The following is a 22036-nucleotide window of genomic DNA, read 5'->3' as shown; positions in this document are numbered from 1 at the left end:
TATTTAGAATCACATTGCCAGTATACAGAGGCAGGCACCACAATAACTTATGTCACTGGCTGACAATTTTAAAGCAACTGAAATTTGTTTTCAGGAAATATAAAGAATATTATGGAATATGTCCACACAAATGGTTAACATCGCAATTTCACTCAATGCTTTTGCAACAATAAAAACAAACATTATAATAACATTTCCTAGAAGTATTTTTACTTCAAGGTTTTTGACAAAGTAGAGGAGTTTATTTCAAAGGAGGAGAAATACGAAAGATTTATTTGATTAAGAGGGTGGTAGATAAATGGAACAGCCTCCTAGCCAAAGTGGATAATACACTGTGGATAAAATAGGCAGTCTAGATCTGGAGTCAAATTCAGTTTCTGATTAACATTTGATGCCCAGGTCTTTCCTTGAAATAATGTTTTAATCATGTAAAAGGGTTGCCTCATTCAAAATGTTTGCTGGTACACTTGTCATATGACAAAAAGCAAGGGCCATTGGCCTAGCCTGCGCCTGGTGTTTTTTTGCCAATGATTTGATGAAAAACAAATATTAGTGGTGGTTCCGGAAGTAAAATAAATAAGTATTGTCTACCTTCCTTACTGGTATTCAGTTTGCATCAATAAGGGATCAATGGAGCAATAATTGGATGGGTGTCCTTTTTCCCTTAACAATTATTGTAATTTTTACTTAGGTACAAATTAACCCTTTGGGGTCTATTGACTAAAGGGAGAGTTGACAGGAGAGTTGTGGTTTCCATTCCTTGACATCACCATACATCACCATACACTACGAAGACCCAACCATTTTGAGCGACTGCTGCAGCAAGAGCTTGGTTGGCCCTGTATAATGCAAATCAGTGAGATTTCTTCATCCTTTGACTTATGCATTATACTGGGCCAGCTCAGTCGTTTGCTGGTTTCCAGTGTTGGTCCTTTATGAAGAACAGCAAATAACGGAGTAGCAACCACTTTTCCGCAAGCTCTCCTGGCAACAGTCTCTTTAGTGAATAAACCTCTTTGTATGATGGTGTATGCACTGTTGCCTCCCTTTCCTCTTTAGACTATTTTAATAAATTCCTACAAATAGGTTCCACCCTTTAATCTAAAATAACTACTGATCCTGTATTCAACCCTAGCTATTGCAGCAGCAGTGCCAAAATATTCTGATTTCATATTAAGAGCTAAGCCAAGCTTTGAAGTAGACAATTAAATAGTACTTTTACAAAAGTATTTATTTCCTTAATTATTTATTCTATAAATGATGTAAAAATAAAAAAATGAGTAAAACTGTTATTATTTATCAACATATATATAGCGCCATCATATTCAGCCGAATAGTACAATGGGATTTATTTTTTGGGTATGCTCTTTAGAATATAAAATTACATCAGTAAGTTGAAACTGCCACTGTTCTGCAAACTCTTCAGTGAATAAATTCCATTCTACGTTCTAGATTTCGATTCAAAATATGATAAAAAAGTAATTTATTTCCCTATTTATTCAAAATTCAGTATCCCTGTATAGTCAAGGCCAAAACTGGCATAATAATATATTCCAGAAATCTGAAAGCTTGAAACATATTTAGGAATTACAGATTGTGCAGTAAGTTAATTTTCATAAGCATGTCTGCTCCAGAATATATCAGCCGTCACCAGAAATAACTATAGAGATGATATGTAGTAAAATTCCAGCCAGCGGTGTAACATTGCCTGGACCATCTTAGTTGATAATATCCAGGATTTTAAAAATGACTACTTATAGAACACACGCCGCATATGGGTTTATTTTGGCACTTGCACATGTGCATTTATAGTGTGTACTATATATATAAAATATACATTAAGTTATTAGTATCATATTAATATTATTATTATTATTATTATTATTCTAGTGTTAAAAAGTTAAATAGGGCAAAACTTTAGTTTTTCCCTTTAATCATAATATTATAAAAAGAAAACTACTATAAAGACAGGCATTGAGACAAAAACTTTGTAAGGATGTAAGGAGTCATGGTAATGATTAATGATCTGCAGAATTTGCTGTTTTAAATACAGGACAGCTGTAGATAGCGTTGTTTTTTTTTTTAGAATGTTGGAATTGTCCCCTTGAGCCTTCATGACTTATAAATATATGTTTTGTGTATTATGAGACTTAGACAGCATATGGTATGGGAATCATATTCTAATTATTTAATTACTGGTGATTCTTTTACACCTATATTTGAACTTCAGCATATTTGCTTAATTGTACATTATTGCCTAAGTGTTTAATACATGGTGTCAGGTGTGCGCCAATAGTCTTGCATTTACTGGAACAGTCCCAACAACCAGTCTTATGGCCTAGCAAATGTCCCGCTTAGATAAGGTTGCCAGCTATACTATGCACCATCCCAGTTGGGCATTTTCTTGGGGCAATAATAACCCCACAAATTATCAATAATTCATCAAAACCTGTTAAAACACCAAAGACCTGGAGGAATTAAAAGTGAAAGAACATTAAACATTGTGGAGATGTTGTTGGCACTTGAATTTGGAAGGTTATTGTAATGCTCTTGCAGGATCGGTATAAATTATTCCAATAAAGAAAGCTCTGAAATGTACTTATTGATTTAAATATTACAGGCAAAAGCAAGTAGCTTGCAAAAGTCCAGCCTCATCACGATTTAAAAAATACTGGAATCACTTGTCCGGTCAAAGTGTCCTTGCCTGTAGAAACCTAAATTATTTCATTCTGGGAATGCATTCTGTATAAATGATTATATCATTCTCTACAGCAAAAAATGATTTTGTTGAATGTTACGAAAAAGTGATTAAGTTGCATGCAAAGGGGACACAGGGAGTGGATGAAGAATACAACTAAACTGTCTATTGTCTAGGGTTCTGCGTGATACTATCCTATTTTGTTTTTCTTTTACAGAGCTTAGACAATCAATACCATGTTTCCCCAAAAATAAGACACTGTCTTATATTTATTTTTCCTCAAGAAGACACACTATGGCTTATTTTCAGGGGATGTCTTATTTTTATTAAGTATGGTACAACAATCTACATTTATTTAAATATAGACCTGACAGGCGGAGCCGACCTTGTTGATGGGGCTGCCCGCACCTCTCCGGTCACCTCCGAGATAGCAGCTGTCACGATGGGGCAGATGAGAAGGGCTGCCCGTCTTCTTTACCGCCGGTACGCTGCATAGCCACGCCTATCACTATGTCTTATTTTCAGGGTATGGTTTATATTGCGCAAATCCTGATAAGGCTTATTTTATGCGTATGTCTTATTTTCGGGGAAACAGGGTATTTACTAAGTGATGTTTCTATATATGAATGTCTTGCCTCTTTGACTTTAACCCATATTCCCCTAGTGTCCAGTTTTCTGTGGGACAGTCATGATTTTCGCATTTTAGGCATCAGAATTGCTGGGACATATGACATGGACTCAAAGGGTCTATATTAATATAGCTGCCAACAGTCCAACTTGTGTGTTGATCCCAATCTGACTTGTTTACTGAGGGAATGGCACCAATTATTGATTTTATTTTACCAATAAAAAAAAAACTCAGCTGTCCCTTGAAGAAGTGCAATCATGTCATTATTTTTTCAAGATCTTTTTTAAAAACGCAACTACACAAATTGTTTTAAGAAGAAGCCTATATTTCAATTTTCTACGGAGAGATTTCAAGCAAAAGATATATAACAAAGGTTGATCTCTCTGTCTAATCTACTAATGACTTGAAATTTACAACGGCCTTTGAAAGTAACTGGATATTTCAGAGCTGTTTGAGACCATAATATGATTCACTCAGGCATTACAGATTACACTGACAAAACATGATGTGTTTACCAATAACAAAAGTTATGGTAGGTAAAGGTGATGGAAAACCCTTCCACTTAAAATTTAAGGGGTAGTAGAAGCATTATTAAATACTCATCTACAGACACCAGACAAGCCAGAAGGCTTGTTTTTCCCTCAGAAATCTCATGGTGCTGCCACAACCACAGGGGATTCTGGGTAGGCGCATGCAAATAAGGTCAACAATGATCACCTTTTGCCTCTATATCCACTTTATACATGAATCCCTTGAAAGTAATTCCCCGTTGATGTGTTTACAGAAGATGAGAAATGCATATTGTGTTAGAGAAGACCTGACTCCCCTTAATACTAAAGGCCATCAATATTGTATTTTGCCATTACATAATACATCTGCAATGTATTCTTTATCAATACCTATGATTCAGAAGTTTCTCTATATTTTTATTTCCCTAACAAGACATTGGTAGATGAGTATGTATCCTAATGGGATCAATTTTTGTGTATCTCGGATGGGTGTGGAGGAGTCCAATCAGAACAATAAAACAATGCAAACAAAATATGCATTAAAAATAATATACTCATGTAAGCACTGACAACAAAAGTTTTTTAAACTGCTATTACCACATTATCTTAAAAAAGAACATCCCTAATTAACAGTTCATCCAATAAGTACTATTTAATAGCACCTTATTATTATTTATTGATTTATATATCACTATCATATTCTGTTGCGCTGTGCAATAAGTAAACAGGACCTAACAAGTAGTGCATAACCCAACAATTAGGTTTTACAGAGACAAAAGGTAAGGAGGCTCCTGCTCAAACAAGCTTATAATCTAGACGGAGTTATGGTATATTACACAAAAGGTAAAAGTGCCATTCTTTTTGATGACCAACCATACTTGTTTACTAATCATATTCTGGACATAAGTAAAGGTAGAAAACCGGAGAAGGACTAAGAAAGTTGAGCTGGGAAAGGTGGAAGGAAGGGAGTTGGATGATAAAAATTGGTCTTGATGGATTTTTGAAGGACCAAAGACAAGGGGATATTGTGAAGCCAGGGAAGGACGTTCCAGAGGATAAGGGCAGCCCTTGAGAAATCTTGTAAGCATGCATGATATTTAGGAATCAGAGCACAGAACCAAATCAAATAAGAAAACTACTTGAATTTAAATAGCTCATAAGATGCCCTACCAGAAGTTGCCACTTGGTACCTACACTACAATTTAAAAGCTATGATCTAAATAGTTTCAACGTGAGTATCCATATTACTTTGGACAGTACTATATTAGTTAAAAAAAACAAAAAACAATGAGCGATTGAAAAATATTCTGATGTCTTTGGTCTAGTTGAGATTGTTTCTCAATTGTATGTTCAAGTGAGGACATACAGAACCCCTGGTCATTTTGAGGCCTTTAGGACACAATATCTCTGGTCTAATGCAAGTAGCATAAAGTTTAAATGTTTATAGAGGAGTTGGGTAATACCAAGGAGAAGTTGGAAAGGTTGTTTAATCTTGTGAGGAAATATCAGTAGAGGACATTGTTCTGGTAGAACAATGCATGGATTTATTATGGTCTCCATCTATGCTGCAACAACATTATACCTTTAATGACAAAACAAACTTCTCTGTAGCTGAGCGAGAAAATATTGATCTTCTAGCTGTCCTATCAACATAACAAAAGTTGTAGGTAATAACAAGCTCACAAAAATATTCCTAGTCCTATTCACAGGAAATGTTTGGTCTTTATGTGTGATTAAAAAAAACAAAAAAAATACATTTTCTAAATTGTTTGTAATTAGCAACATTGACCAAGATTTAATCATTTAATTATATTATCATTTCCACCCAGACTGATGAGTGCGAGAAACATCCTTACTTTATGTCTTGATAGAATCTGTTTCATCAGCCTCTTTCTTTCTCATTAGACATCTGCTTCTTTTTTGTCATCATGCAATAGGCAGATTCCCAAGAGCTTTGCTAAGGCTGACAATGGATGTTAGCTATTTTACTAACAAGATAAGCAGCAATTTCTGATGAACCAACATATGACTTTAAAACACACAGTTAAGTGAGCTATAACGTCTAAATATACATTGATCTATTATAAAGACCGCTTTAAGCTAAATAAAATGTGAAATGTGTATGGCTGTACTTATCTCCTTTATGTATGGGCAAATTTGGAGGATAATAATTTTACACATAATAGAACACAACTATCCTATTCCCTCTGTCTCTCTCTGTCTCTTTATCGTGCTCACACACAAACACATACACACACACACACACTTCTGTCATTTTCCCTATACCTGTGCTTCTTTTATATATTCATCAGATTTCTTTGTTATAAACCTGCAAGCCAGTTTGCAATTGTGCGGACAGACAGGCCCTATATTAGGAATGATGGAAGACTAAAATAAAAATGATGAAAACGGCAAACATACGCACAACGTTCTGCAAACCTTACCCCTTATTAGATTTTAGACACAATAATTATAATATGACTATGTTTCAGAGGAGGACTGGCGACCTTTAGCCAAGAATGCAAGTCCAGGCAAATGGTCCAGAGATAGAAAGAGACCCCCAAAACAGACAACAACATTAAAAAACCATGCCCAATACACATTCACCAAAAGAGACTGGGTGTAAACAACCCAACCGGGGTATAGATATTGCCTCTAGGTTTCTATAGACCACCTGATGTTGGACTAATTAAAGAGCTTGTAGCTAAATCAGAGCAGTCCATGTTGTTAACCAACCATGTCAGCTCTCCCCTAGCAGGCTTGTTTGACAGGGATACTTGTCATTTATGCTTGGTTGCAGAATTAAAGATGTCCATGCTTACTTAACCAGAAGAAAATTACACTTTTTAACATGTTTGTATTAATGATAACTTACATGAAGCACATTGAGGTATTGGTCTTCTCTGTAAAAAAAAACACTAAGTATGACTGTGGTTATATATTTTCTTTTAGACTAGTTAATGTAACATAGTATACAGGGGGTTTTTTTTATCGAGGGACACTGGAGCTAATCAAGGGTAAAGAACCAAATTTGGAGAAATAGAAATATTCCATCAGGTTCTATGATGATGCTGCAGCCTTCTTGTTTTTTGTCGCAAAGGCCCTATGTTGATGTGAAACGTGAAAATTAGCAGAGGAGCGGCATCAGAAGATTTTAAAGTCCTAGGATGAGACAGCATTAGCTTTGATTTTCCATTAAAGGACCTATAATGTTAACCCATGGGCTAGATTTTGACCCATGGGCTAGATTTTAGTTTACCAGTGAAAATCCCCCATGCTCAACATCACTGTGATGCTTAAGGGGTTAAACATATACTTACACTGCATGTAAAGTGTTACTTATTAACCCCTTCGAGACAAAGGCTGATTTTACTTTTTGTACCCTTTGTGACAATGGCCTTTTTAACATTTCTGCGCTGCTTGTGTTTAGCTGTAATTTTCTTCTTTCCCGTTTACTGAACCCACACACATTAGATATTGGTTTTTTCAGGACAAGAAGGGCTTTCTTTAGATGACATTGTTTTGATTGTATCATATTATTTACTATTAAAAAAATTATAAAATATGGTGAAAAATTTAGAAAAAAATGACTGTTTCTAACTTTTAGTTGAAAAATCTTTTACTCATCTATAAAAGGTAATGAAAAAACCTGCTAAATAGATTCTACTATTTGTCCTGAGTTTAGAAATACCCAATGTTTTTATGTTTTTTTGCTTTTTTCTACCCATTATGGGGCAATAAGTACAGGTAGCGTTTTGCTATTTCAAAGCCATTTTTTCCAAATCTGGTAATTCTTCCCCCCATGTGCCATTTTGGGTATCTTTGAACCCGGCCAATGCAATTTACCCCATCAAGTCATATATTTTTGAAAACTAGACAGCCCAGGGTATTCCAAATGCTAGTATTTTAACTCTTTCCATGCACCATATCTACCACCAGTCTTTGTCAAACTTTATGGTAGTCATTTTTTTGCATTTGTTTTGTCATACACATTTTACTTCAGGTATGAATTAAAATGTTCTAGTTTATGTCACTATCACAAAACACCCCAATATGTGTTCAGCAACATCTCCTGAGCGCAGCGATACCCCACATGAATGATTTTGCCTGGCTGTTTGGGGGCAAAAGGGCCACATTTGGGGCATGCGCATTTTTCAATGTTGAACTTTGGCATTTGGGATCCACTGCCCATGCCCTATTTGGTACATCTTTGAGCCGGGCCATTTCAGTGTGCCCAACAAAACCATATATTTTTCAAAACTAGACACCACAGGGTATTTTAAATGCTGGTATTTTAACTCTTTGCATGCACATATTTTACCACCAGCATTTTTTCAAAGTTTGCAGTAATATTTTTGTGTGTGTATTTTTCCCACACACACCTACTTTATGTATGAATTTACAGCTCCTGGTATATGCCACTGTCACACGACACCCCATAATGTGTTCAGCAACATCTCCTGAGTGCAGTGATACCCCACATGCATGGGTGTGTCATTTTTTGGGGGAACTAAAAGGCCACATTTGGTACGTGTGCATTTTTCTAATTGGAAATTAGATGTGTGGCCATCCTTCCCCCCGTGTTAATTGGGACGTTGTTGAACCTGGCCCATTCAATTTACCCCATCAAATCATACATTTTTTAAAAGTAGACACCCCACGGGCATTTAATATGCCAGTATTTTAACTCTTTCCATGCGAGAATTGTTTTAAGCTAATATGCTAATTTTAGGACTTGCTCACAAAAATATATTTTTTATATATATATATATTTTTTTTTTATTATTTTTTTTTAAAAAAAATTTAACATTTTTTTCAACTTGGAGGTTCCCCTGATAGTGACATCAGTGGGAAATGATTTTTACATTTTACTGTTTTTTTACTATTTTTTTCTAATTATTATTAATTTTATTTTATTTTTTAATTTATTTTTACTAATCACACTGTGATTAGAAAGCTGGGCTCCATTGACTTGCATGGTGAATGCAGTACCTGTATTCAACCTGCAAGTGGAGCCAAAGTTCTCTAGATGGTCTGGACCATCTAGCGAACTTTTAAAATTTGTGGTTCCTGTTACAGGACGGCGGCCATCTTCCTTGATGGCGAAGATTGCCGGCAGCTGCGGCTGTGACCGCTCTCCGGAGCGGTCACAGCCCATCAAAAGGTTAGTGTTTGGTGTCGCTGGATGCCTCCTGATCGAGGCATTCCAGCGACACCATTTAAGTTTAGGAGGCGATCGTCGATCGCCTCCTAAACGCTTTTAAAACGGGCGTCCGCCGCCATACAAAGTATGGCGGATGTTGACGCCCCGTGGAGGGGCCAGAGATGGCCCCTTCGTGCCGATCGCGGCGTTGCTGAATGCCTCGAGGTCGAGGCATTCAGCAACGCTTTTTGGGTGCAGAAAGCGATAGTAGATCGCTTTCTGCACCCGTTTAAAGACGTGCCGGTCCTGGCACGTCAATTGTCGTAAAGCACATGCTTTTCCGTGCCGTGCCAGGACCGGCAATTGTCATTAAGGGGTTAAATAGTGTATGCTTAAAACTATGGAAAAAATAATCCCACACATTATTTTGAGGGTTTGCGCTTTGGGCTATCAGAATCAGTCTCCCTACTTGTGCTATATTTGGACAAAGTAATGCTTTCTTCTTAAAGCATATGCAGATGGCTCAAAATTCCCCAAAATCTACGCTGAAACGTGCTTGCGAGCCCTCTGTCTTCTTTTAATGGAACTGATGAAAATGAAAACGCAATGCTGCCCTGGATTTGTAAAGCAGAGGTCCTTTTGTCCTTAAGACCAGTGGTCTATACCCTACTGAGAGAAGTGGCGAGCTGGGATAAGATGTCATGTCTTAGTGATCTGCTTCACATAGCATTGCAGAGACCAAAAGGGCGAGAGCGTTAACCAACAGAACTGCGGCAATGGTAACTTAAATTTTGCCCTTCCAGTGTGAAATATTCTGTTGCTTTTTACCAGAGAGGAACAGAACATAACAAAAAAAGAATAATGAATATTTTAAAAAAACAGCCATACATTGTAAACATTTGCATGTACGTTTTATTCTTTTGTGTGAGTTCACCTTCAACATTTTCTTTTCTCCTGATTTCTAAATGAATCTTTTTATATATAATCCATTTAAAACATGATGGTCAATTGGAGTTATATTTTCTGCTTTGGTGATTAAAGCTGTTTTAAAGATTCCAACATTGCTGCCATCATGTTACAATAACTCAGACGAATATCTACACATGCAATGCACTTCTATGGCTGGCTTTCTTTAAGCATTACAACTACAGCCCTCCAGAATTTTTTAAGGACGAGTGGGAGGAACAGAATGACTCCAGTCACATTTTTCAAAGGTTAGAGTGATTTAAAAAAATAACTATGTGAAAGAATGCAGAAATGATTTCAAGGCTTGAAAAGGCACAGGTTGGAAAAAATGTAGCCTATTTTTAGCCTTCCTACTTTCAAATGATAGTAGGTTTTTACAGAAAGCTCTGCAATTAACAAAAAATCTAATTTATAGTAAGTATTCATTAATTTCAATTAAGTGATGCAAAGAAAAGTAGAATTTATTTTTTTTTAAATATGTATACGCATGACAAAGGGTTTGAACTATATGATTGTCCCTTTGGTTCTGAGAAGGCCCCTTTAAGTTTACCTGGTCTCCTCCTTGCAAATATAAGCATCCCTCCATAAACATTATCGTCTTTTTATTCCCCGAGCTTTGTTCTTGCTGGAGATGTGTTTGTCCCCGAAATACCCAGGTTGCAGAAGCGATGCTTAGCCCCCCACACACACATTGCCATGTTCCCCTCCTATTCAAATATAAGGCATTTGGAGTTAGCACATATTAATATCTAATACTGTAACATCCATCAATCCACTCAGAGTCATAAACTTTTTGTTTTTTAAAAAAGTTTTTGTGGGAGAGGACAGTATCAGTGCCTGTGAGATAAATACACTATACATGAGTGTGACTGTTTGGATGCAAACTAAAATACCGTATTTGCTCGATTGTAAGACGACCCTGATTATAAGACGACCCCCCAAAATCAAAATATTAATTTAGGAAAAAAACAAAAAGCCTGAATATAAGACGACCCTATAGGAAAAAAGTTTTACCCGTAAATATTAATTCATGTAAACTAATTTTCATATTTAATAAAAGCTATGATTGAGAAAAATATATTTTTTATTTCCTTTTATTTGCCAACCTGCCCCCCCCAGTTATGCACATCCGCCCCGAGGCTTGCCACTCTGCCCCCAGAAATGCCTTATACCCCCCTATTTGCCACTCTGCCCCATGATGTGCCTTTTAACCCTCTATATGCCACTCTGCCTCCAGAAATGTCTTATACCCTCCTATATGCCACTGTGCCCCATGATATGCCTTTTAACCCCCTATATGCCCCTCTGCCCCATGATATGCCTTATAAAAGGCATACCATGGGGCTGAGTGGCATATAGGGGGTTAAAATGCATTTCTGGAGGTATATATATATATATATATATATAACTGCTAACAGCAATCACACTCCTATCAAGCCAAGGCAGCCAGTACATGCTGGAACCTGGGGATGATAGTAGTGTGATTACAGCCTCCCTATGCCATGCTACCACCACCACCCCCCTTACACATCCATGCTATCACACACACACTCATTCACAAACATTTAAATACTCACTCATTCCATTAATCACACATACTTCACACATTAATCACAAAAACCCTCCCCCACCCCCTTACCTGAACTGCAGATCTCCCACTGGCAGACTTCTGCAGGGGCCCGGCTGTGCGAGCAACTTCTCTGGCCCCGCCCCCAGAGGAAGGAGGGGGGAGGTAGAGTTATGTGAGGACTGTGCTAGCTTCCTGTTCTCCTGCTGCTAATAGCAGAGACGCTGCTCGCATCTCTGCTATTAGCAGCACCGGTAAACAGCACGGCCCCAGCAGAATGAGGTCTGATTAGAAGACGACCTCGATTATAAGACGAGGGGTATTTTTCAGAGCATTTGCTCTGGAAAAAACCTCGTCTTATAATCGAGCAAATACGGTAAATGGTATATAAATCATATATAAATGGCCTATTCTTGCTTTATTCTAACTAACCTAACTTAGTTCCTATCATATTCCTTTTTAAGATTTATTTAGACTATGCCGCAATCTACCCAAGCAGTGTTTTGCAGCATATTATGTAAGCAAGCCCCATATGGAATGATATTGTTTCAATCATCATTGTCCTCCCAAGTCATATATGCTTTGGTTATAAATGTTATAATATAAGAATATATATAATATAAGTATATGTACAGATTAACCTAAAAGAGCACATGGCACAATTGCTCCAAACCCTGATTGATTCAGTGCAGAGCCGGCTCCTCTCTCCATCTGCACCCAGACATGAAGGGTTCTAGTTTAACTTTATATTGCATTTGGCCATGTTTTAAAGCTTCAAAGGCTTTGATACAAAAAAATCACCTTTTCCCTTTGTGAGAAGAGAGAGAAACATTGTTTCCCACTCTCTTCATTCTAAAAGGACGCAGGGAGATGTTCCTGCTGCAGCAACAAATGGATGAGGCAAGTCCTAAAGATAATCTTGGGCACACCTTTTGAGGACATACCTGTACGTCCATAGGGTAAGGAAAGGGTTAAGCGAATGAAGCCCAAAGCCACAAGTTTGGAAATAAAAAAATATTTATTTTAAGTTTACTATTAAATCTTACTTATTACCTATACAACCTATACATTTTTGGGAAAAGTGAAGCTCCTATCCAGGCCACGCTTGAATTATTAAGGAATTATTTTAAGCCAGTAGTACACACTGAAAGCAAAGACAAAACATGAATAGTGCCCAAATGAAAAGGTCAGAAACATCATTTTTTGCTTGTGTGTTAGACCATAAAAACTATATGAAAATATAACCAGCCTCTTATTTCTATCTGGCTTACTTGAAACAAGTATTTTTCTATGATTTATTGACATTTTCCATTAATGTATTAATTACTAATACTAATATAATAATCATCCATTTGATGTTTTAGGCTAGTGACATTTTATTTAATTTGCTCTTTGCTTCTTACAAACCCACATTTAAAGATCTAATACACATATTTGGGTCTGCATATGGCTTCACATCAGGGGTTTAATATCAGATTTTCTTCCAGTTCAAAAAAGTTGCTTTCATCTTTTTAGTTCCAAAGGGCTAATCAAGATAATGGGTAATATATATATATATATATATATATATATATATATATATATATTGCTTATTTCTGCCTCTGTTCCCTTATAGTCTATATAAAGCTATCAGAATTGGTGTTATACATGATTGAAAAACATTCTCAATTGTTACTTTTGAGTTTTAGTCTCACAATGTGACCATTTTGTCCCTGCCCAGCGAAGAGTCGTGTCTATTTCTAACATGATGATCTAAAAAGCTTTATTCATTCAAAACCTGCAGCTTAAGAACTCTTTTTTATTTTGTCACAGCTGGTACAAAACTGCTTTTTTCCCTGACATTGATCATTTTATACACAGGAGCAGACAATAATAGAGTTGCTTTTTATGACAAAAGATATTTTTATGGATTACCTGGATTACCCGCATTGTGTATTTATTAATATACCAAAATGTCTAGTATTTCTGTGATGCTCTTTTGTGTTGTTTAAAATAAATTCTTATAGTGCATTTTTTGTTTGGTCCTCCTATTTCTGCGCCTCCTCTGCTAATTAGCTTGCATTAGATATGCCCATCACCAGCCAGCATACCTGGGAACTTCTGGGTTCCGGCTACCCGGAGCCCACCCTTGTGGGACATCGGTGACCCACTGATATCGGTTGGCGGTCCCACTGACATTGGTGGGCGGTCCCGCTGACATCAGCAGGGGGTCCAGCTGACATCAGCAAGGGGTCCTGATGGACATTGCTGATGTCAGTGAGCGTTCCCGCTGTTGTCAGTGGGCGTTCTCGCTGACATCAAGGGAGACACCCCCATTTAAAGGGGAAATGGGCGGAGAGTGGAGAGTATCAGAACCACGCTCCCGCGACCCAGAGGATTCAGGTGTTGACCTGGAGAACCGGAGAAGCAACACTTCTCCTGGAGTTTTCCGGGCCAAACCCAGAGAGTTTCAAGCTATGCCAGTCAGCCAAGCTCTGGCTCAAGGAAAGTTCCGAGGGGTTCTAATAAGACACCCTGTGAACATGCCCACAACGCATTACAATTTATGAGAATGCTTTCCTGCCACTGATTGGCTGCTTCAAGCATTCAGACAGTAATGCAAAAATGTGACCACAGAGGGGACTTTGAGCTGCAGCTTTTCCTAAAGATAAGCCATTCATAGATAAGCAATATATGTTCTTCATTGGAGAGGCTGCATGGGATTTTGGGGCATGACCAACCAGAAATTCACCCCATTAGCTGCTTTGTGTTCCTTCTCATGGTACTTAAGCCATGTATTTTTTATAGAACCTACGGGGAGATTTAAATATAATAAATAAATAACCTTTAGTAAGTTCAATGCAAATTAACTTATGATTGAATGTTCTTTATTTAACCAACCTCCAAATCAATTCCTGTAATTTATATATAACCAAGATGAAGTACAGAATTTTATTCTCTTCTCTGTACATTTTCTTAAATGTTAGCCATTTATTTTCAATAGAAGACTGCATGATAGCAAAAAGTTTAATTACAGTACACCCATACCCAGGAACTGGAGACGGAGCTGTAAGCTAACCATTACTAATTACGCTATTAAAATAAATTTCTTCATTGTGAAAAGCATGGGGAAAAAGGCATGCCCATTTGTCAAAGATGTTTCTGAAAGCAAAGTTAATTTAAACAAAGGATTGGCAAATGCTCAGTCAGTTCTATTCTTTTATATTGTAGCGCTCGCCATTTATCTTCCTACATGCTTTAACTTTAGGATACATTTTTTTTAAACTATTTTTCTATTGAATTATGTCACATTTTTCATTCTGAAAGCGCGACTCTTTTGGCACATAATGATAAAAAGTAAATAATAGAATTCAAAGTTCCAAAGTATAATTTCTGTAACTCTGTTTATATACATTATTGCCCTTGATGAAATTTCCCAATCAAATGATACATATATATAAAATAATAATTGCAACAATACGGGTAATACTAGGAGTATCTACACATAACGACAAAGGGAACAGCAATATAATAAATACTGTGATGTTTGCAAATGCTGCTTAAGTACTTTATTATAACAAATTATATACTACAACAATACTAGCTTCAACATTAGTATAGTAATGGGCCTCCCCATGTATGTATTCCATTTTAGATCTACATCTTCATCATTTTGGAGCATGTTATTGAATGTGCGAAATTAGTACATACTTTGTGTACACTTACTGTATATTATGGAGCAAATAAATGTAATTTTACTTTTAATATTCGCCAGTAGTAGATTAACAAACATCTTGTGTCTGTTCAGTAATAAAAAATTACAGATACAATTACCAGCAGATTAGGACCACTTAAAAAAAAAATGTGACGCTTGATACGCATGGCTGCACGTTACATTTTCAATCTCACATATTCACTAGGTAAGTGCACACTACAGCGCCCTATCAGCGTCTGGAGCAGCAGATTGGGTAAGTATAGAGTGCTATCGGTTATGAGTCGGCTTGTAATTTGCCCAGTATGCCAGATGACATGTCCGAGCCTATTAACACCTGTTGTTAACTACTTCATTTTGTGGTGACCCTTGCTGCCACAAAAGCCTCTAAAGGTTATTGCATGCCCACAAAACCAATAGTCACATGCTTTTCATCAGTGGGCTGTATGTACCTACCAATTTCCCTTCATCTGGCTATGTTTCTTTCTAATCCAAAAACAACCTTATTTTATATCACACAGGGTAAAATAATCACCATTTGCGATAGATATATAGCATTGATGATAAACAAGGTAGACAGCAAATTCCACTGTATGCTTGAAAAGTATAAACTTATAAGTCATTATTGTGTTGCAGATTTCAGTGAATAATGACAAAGAAGAAGTGAGCATCCAACTGCTTGGGGAAGTGGAGGCCGATGCAACATTAATTAACTGTATGTGGGCAGCACAAATATTAGATCAGAGTAAAGGATGAGTTACTGATAATTGGAAGAAAACTCCTAGCAAATAGTTTTCCACCCCGTTCATACACAAATGACAAATAACATTCAATAAAATTCTATACTTTTTTTTTTTTCAAGGTGTAAAAAATGGAAAGCTTTTTAACTTTACATCAAAATGGTGTTATGCATTTATAGTTGCACAATTGTAATAATTTTGATTCCAAATTATTTTTTATTATTATTTCATGTATTGTTTTGCTTAACACATTACATTTTAGGCAAATAAGTTACGTTCAGTTACAAAAATGCTTTCTTTCACAGAACAAAATACATTTATTTGTGAAATGATAGGTTACTTACCAATCTGGGCTTCTTGGATTGTCAGCTTGCTTTCTAAAGGTTGTAGTAACTTTGGTGGTTTATCTGTAAGTGGTGCTGAAACAAAAGCATAATTTGATAAAATTAAATTACTACTAAATATACAAAAATAAATTTAGTGTATTGGATTGTATTTAATGCTAGAGATAGATAGGAGACTGTTATAGCAAATCCATAATAATGCCCATGGTTTAAAAATAGGATATCCAACAAGCTCATGTAGGTGTGATGGTAAGGTGTCCACATACTTTTGGTCATATAGTGTATATATATTTTATTTTACTTTTTGTTATCTTAAAAAGTAAACCACTACATAATATGAGATTGACAACAGATGGTACTTGGCCATCATGCTGAATACTAAAATGTCAAAAACACATGTTGTGTAAGACACTCTTGGGAAAAATATTTTATATGATTTTGATCATTTTAACTGTTCCTGCTTTCCAGCAGCAGGGCATAATGCAATCACGAAAACCTCAATTGTTATAAATAGCTTTGTTTGTTCTATACTGCAAATGTAACTACATTTAGACTCTAGACTTTATAGATCATTGTTTTTGTGGTTAAGTATGAATTCAGAAACCATGTTTTCCGCTGCTTGCAAATTCTTGTAAATACTGTTTTACCCTAGATACAACATTTTGCACTTGTTTAAATTCAAAATCAATCTGTATCACAAGAATCATCATGGAAATATATGCATAAAAATGTAACTGTTAAGATGTGATTTTTAATTAAAAAAAGTATAATTTACTGTCAGGTGATCTCATTAATACCCATCTTTTGAAAGAGGCAGTATTTGACAGATAGGACTGATGAATACAGCATCCTTAACTAATATTGGCACCCTTGGTAAATATGAGACGGCTGTGAAAAATTTATTAATTGTTTAACCTTTTGATCTTTTCCTCACAAAAACAATTGCAAACACAACACGGGTTTATCCAAAAAAAATTTAATATATGTGTGGCATAATTATTGGCACCCCTATGAATTTATATGAGAAAAATATATTTGAAGTATATTCCCGTTGATAATCCAAGCAACACTCGCAACCATTCTTCTAACTTACTTAAGTTGTTTGCCATTTGATTTGTTAAACCTGGAAGGTCTATTCTGTTTCAGACCGTTGTATCATCTGTAAAAAGACATACCCTACCATTAAGACCTTCTGTAATATCACTAATAAAAAATATTAGTACTGATTTCTGAGGTGCCTCACTAGTAACAAGTCATTACTATGAATATACACCATTGACTATTATCTTATGTCTCCTGTCACTCAACCGCTGCATTATCCATTCAATTATTTCGACATCCAAACCCAAAGACTGCAATTTACTTTTCATTTTTCTATGTGGGAGAGTGTTAAATATCCACAGCTCCTCCCTGATATATTATCTTAAGTTAATTTAGTTCGGCTGGATCTTTGTGTAGTAAACCCAGTGCTGTTTTTGATCATACAAACCATTAACTTCCAGATATTTAACAATCCTATGCTTTAGCATGGTTCGAAATTAGTTTGCCAACTACATAAGACGTACTGGTCTGTAGTTGGCCAAGTCTTTCATGCTACCTTTTTTATTAAGTGGTAATACAGTTGCTAACTTCCAGTTTCCAGGAATTACTCCTGCCAATAGTGACATGTTAAATAAATTTGCCAATGGTTTTGCCAGGACATTTCAAAGCTTTTATAATAACTTTGAGTGTATCGCATGGGGTCCCATGAATTTGGCTGTTTTTACTTCGGAGAGTTCAGGTTTTCAAGTGCTAATCAGCATACACATGGAATATTAATGAGCAAGCATGGACACTAGTAACCTCAATACCAACAAATCAGTGACCTGGTACCTTTCTTAAAATCAAGAGGTGCCAAGAGGTAACTTCATTGTGAAGTTCCGCAAAGGGCCAGAGCCTCCAAGCACACCCTCCACCTTGTTCCTCCAATCAGGGAAGAGAGTGTACCTGGAAGCTCTGTCATTTTGCAGAAGTTCACCGGGAGGTCATATCCCGTTGTCCAGCAGGATTTTTGGGAGCAGAGGATTAAGAAAAAAGATGGAGTCATGGCACGGAGACAAGGACATGGAAACGGTTGGGAGAGAAGGTAGAGAGACATTCCGAGAGAGTGTAAAAGAGAGTAAATGATAATGTGTGAGCATGAATGAGACAGTGGGTAAGTGTGGATGTGCCTACAAAATTCAAATGCAAATTTGGAGCACTTTGCTTTGTTTTTATTTGTTTTGTTGGGGGTCCCTCCTCGTTTTCAGGGATTAGTACCAATTGTAAAAAATTTTAACATTTCAGTTCATACAAATCCAAATGCATACGTCTACTACCACGACAGTCTTAAACATACATATCTGGTTAACTAATTTGCTAAAACTCTACTGAAATATACATTAGAGGCCAAAATAAATATTAGCAGATGGAATATACAGCAATATTACATAATATTATTTTGGCCTGTTCACTTCACCTATGTACATAATACATGTACATCTAGGGCTGCTGGTATCCTTGTGCAGAAGAAATTTGCCTAATATTTCTGTTCTAGGTTTGTTGGTGATATTGGTTTAGTATCCTGGTGGATATTTTTCCTTTGTAGAAATCCTAGTAAGAAAGCATTTGATAACTGTGATAACAGGGTACCCACTATAGGTGTCCATTCTTGACTTGGCTAGTCGTATACTCTTTACTAAGGGAGAATTAGCATGAGGGTCTGTATAAGAGTGATGGTTACAAGTTACAACTCCTTCACTTTACTATTTTACTTTGCATTAAACAGAGTCATCTTTGGCTCTGTATAATCTTTCTACAGTAGAACGTATTGGGGTTGGGCACTAGCAATGAATAGTAAAGTCTATGAGTTCAACAGACGCTGTCACATATCGAAATAAATATTAGCAGGAGTTATTTATGTTGATATTATGTTATATGATTTTGGCATGCACCACGTTCTGTTTGTCCACCTTTAGCCATGTACATAATATATGTTTGTAATGTAAAGTATATTATAACTCAAGTAAGCCAGGATAATAGTTATGTTTTGATAATGTTCAACTGCTGTGTTTTCAAGATCAGTCCTGACATTGTGTTGAACTGTATCAAAAATATGATGTAGAAATTAGAAACTCGTTCTTAGTTACCTCCTTTTGCTTTCTGCAGAAAGTTTGTCTTTTTCCATTCATCTCATTAAGCTCACTTGTTCCTTCTTTTAAACTTAAATCTTATCCAACCCTACCATCTGTCAGCTGTGACTACATCCTGTTTATAACTCCTTAATTATAATCCTCTATCATCCCAAAAGGTTTTGCCATCCAATAGTTTCTTCTTCTTCAAGGTTCATGTGAAAAAGACACTTTCCAGTCAGAGCTAATTTTCCTCTGACTTGCATACCGGACATTGAACATTAGAGTCATTTCCATATTACATTATCTATAAAGAAACATATGTTACATTGCATAAACAAGTATATTATTATATAAACCAACATTCTATCTATCTCTCTCTCTCTACCTCTTCCAATATCTGAGATGTGCATTCATCAGGACCGGACAGGGACATAAAATTCATCCTGACCCTTTAAGGCCACTTTAAGGTGTAAAGCCATCTACTGAAAATAAGCAGTTGCATGCTAAACTTTTACATTACCTCAAACAGTATAGAGAAATGTAGATTGAGAGCACGTATATTGTTACATTGACTTCTTGAATGGCCTTGGTAAATGGGTGAGATACATTATTATGCCCCAGCCCACCAGCCATTTCTTGGTAACTATAGCCAGTGTGGGCATGATATTCATTGAAATGTTCATTTTGAGACACTCAGTATCAATATGTCCTATGTTAGGAATACCCCAGTGAGCTTCTCCTAAAAAGAAGGCCAAAATAGCTCTGTATAATGCAAATTTAATAAGGCAGATGGCATACATGTTATCCTGTATATACTTGGTGAACCTGTCAAGGTGTGTATTCTATGCTGTGTCCCTGCATGCCTTGTTCTGTCTTACTACATTATGTAGTAAACAATACTCAAGCAGATAGGCAAATTGTTGGGGCGCAGGTACATGTAAGGGAAGAAAATAAATATATAGTGTAAAAAGTATAGGTACTGAAAAAATAAGTGATGTTGTGATTGCACTCACAAACGGATAAGATGCTTCAGGCCCTTCAAATTGTGTTGAAAAATATCTTTAATGAGTCTTCATACAGAATCTAAAAAATAAAACTGAACATGGTGCAGTATCTTCAATACAACAGTTGTGGCTATTAAGAATGCACTCACAGTTTGTCCATGCACTAAGTGCATATAAAAGCGATGAGTTAAAGTCCTCCAAAAAACTCGATCAAAGGGGGTGTCCTGTGTGATCCTTCGACGCGCTTCGCCGTATAGGCTTCCTCAGGAGAAAAAGTTTTGGTCGGTATTCATTCGTGTTCGGTATCGCTGTTCTTTTATATCCTTCGTTTGTTTGTCTCATCGCATACTCTGACGTATCCAATGCGGTCGCGCTCGGACGTCTTCGGTTCTCTCCGGCTATCCCCGTACATTTGTTTTTTGTCTTTGGTTAATAAAGTTCATAACGTCGGTTGACCTGCCCGGCAGATGTCCTCGCTTCAACGAGCAGAACCAAACGAGGGATATCATGCAGATCCTCAGTTGATGTAAAGTCCCGGAGATCTGCTATGTAGTTAACTCAGTGTGAGTGGGTAAAAGAAAGAAAGAAAAGAAAGCTGTCTTATAGCGTTTCTGGATATTTGTAGAAACTATCCATATGTTGATATTTAAGTTTATATATATATATATATATTTTTTTTTTTTATTTTTTTTTTTGTATATTTAAGATAGTTTCTACAAATTGTATATTTAAGATAGTTTCTACAAATATCCAGAAACGCTGGATCCTCATTTCAAGCATGTCATGTTACAAATATAATTTCACCTATAAATGGTTGCTGCAATGTACAGATGAAAATGTCTGCTCTTTAATATACCTCTGTCTTCACCCGGCAATCTCCGGTTCAAACCCAGAGAGTTCCCAGGTATGGTAATAATAAGATTACTACTAAATCACTTGAACACCGTTGGCTAACTAAATTGTTAGCATTTTACAACAACCACAATTACAAATCACATATTTGATTGTGTATTATTTAAATAATGACAGTCATTATGCCTAAATGAAAAAATCTTCATCATATATTCCAATTGCATGACTGGTTTTAGTCACTAATATGCTTCACCCTTTTGCTAGGGGCAAAATTATTCAACATTTAATAGATTTTAGGTAAACTACGCTAATGTATAAAATCAGATACATATTTGATGTATTCAAATGTTATGATATATATATATATATATATATATATATATATATATATATATATATATATATATAGTAGAGTAGAGGTTGTAGCCGTATTAGTCCAGTAGTGTCAATATCAAAAAACAGATGGAATAAGTATCTTGTGATAATACCTTTTTTATTTGGACTAACAGAATTTTGGAATGACAAGCTTTCGGGAGCTCTTCTCCCTTTCTCAAGTCTAAAACATTTCTGAGCAAAACGACACATAGAATTCAATGTTGTGTGGCAGGGGAGGGGGGCTTACTACCCAGATCTGATAAGAGAGGGTGAGATGTTGTAAAAGTATGTGTCCCTCCAGAGGGTCATAAATGTTCTGAGTGGGGAATATAAAAACCCACTTGCTACTACATACAACTCTACATTC

General features: G+C 36.3%; 1 protein-coding gene across 3 annotated transcripts in view; it reads right to left on the bottom strand.

Moving 5' to 3' along the window:
• The window catches only part of LOC149289826 (interleukin-1 receptor accessory protein-like 1), a 496443-nt gene that overhangs the window by 117727 nt on the left and 356680 nt on the right, over positions 1 to 22036 (bottom strand). For 2 of the 3 annotated variants that reach the window (XM_089490310.1, XM_089490311.1), the window contains one exon: positions 16283 to 16361. In XM_089490310.1, coding sequence (XP_089346436.1) covers positions 16283 to 16361 — 79 coding nt within the window. The remainder of the gene's footprint in view (positions 1 to 16282; positions 16362 to 22036) is intronic. The other variant, XM_089490312.1, reaches the window with a different exon arrangement.

Source organism: Sceloporus occidentalis, unplaced genomic scaffold (genome assembly GCF_023333645.1).
Source record: "Sceloporus occidentalis isolate IW3139 unplaced genomic scaffold, rSceOcc1.0.p SCAF_43, whole genome shotgun sequence".
NCBI classification, from domain to species: Eukaryota; Metazoa; Chordata; class Lepidosauria; order Squamata; family Phrynosomatidae; genus Sceloporus; species Sceloporus occidentalis.
This window is presented reverse-complemented; position numbering and strand designations above follow the sequence as displayed.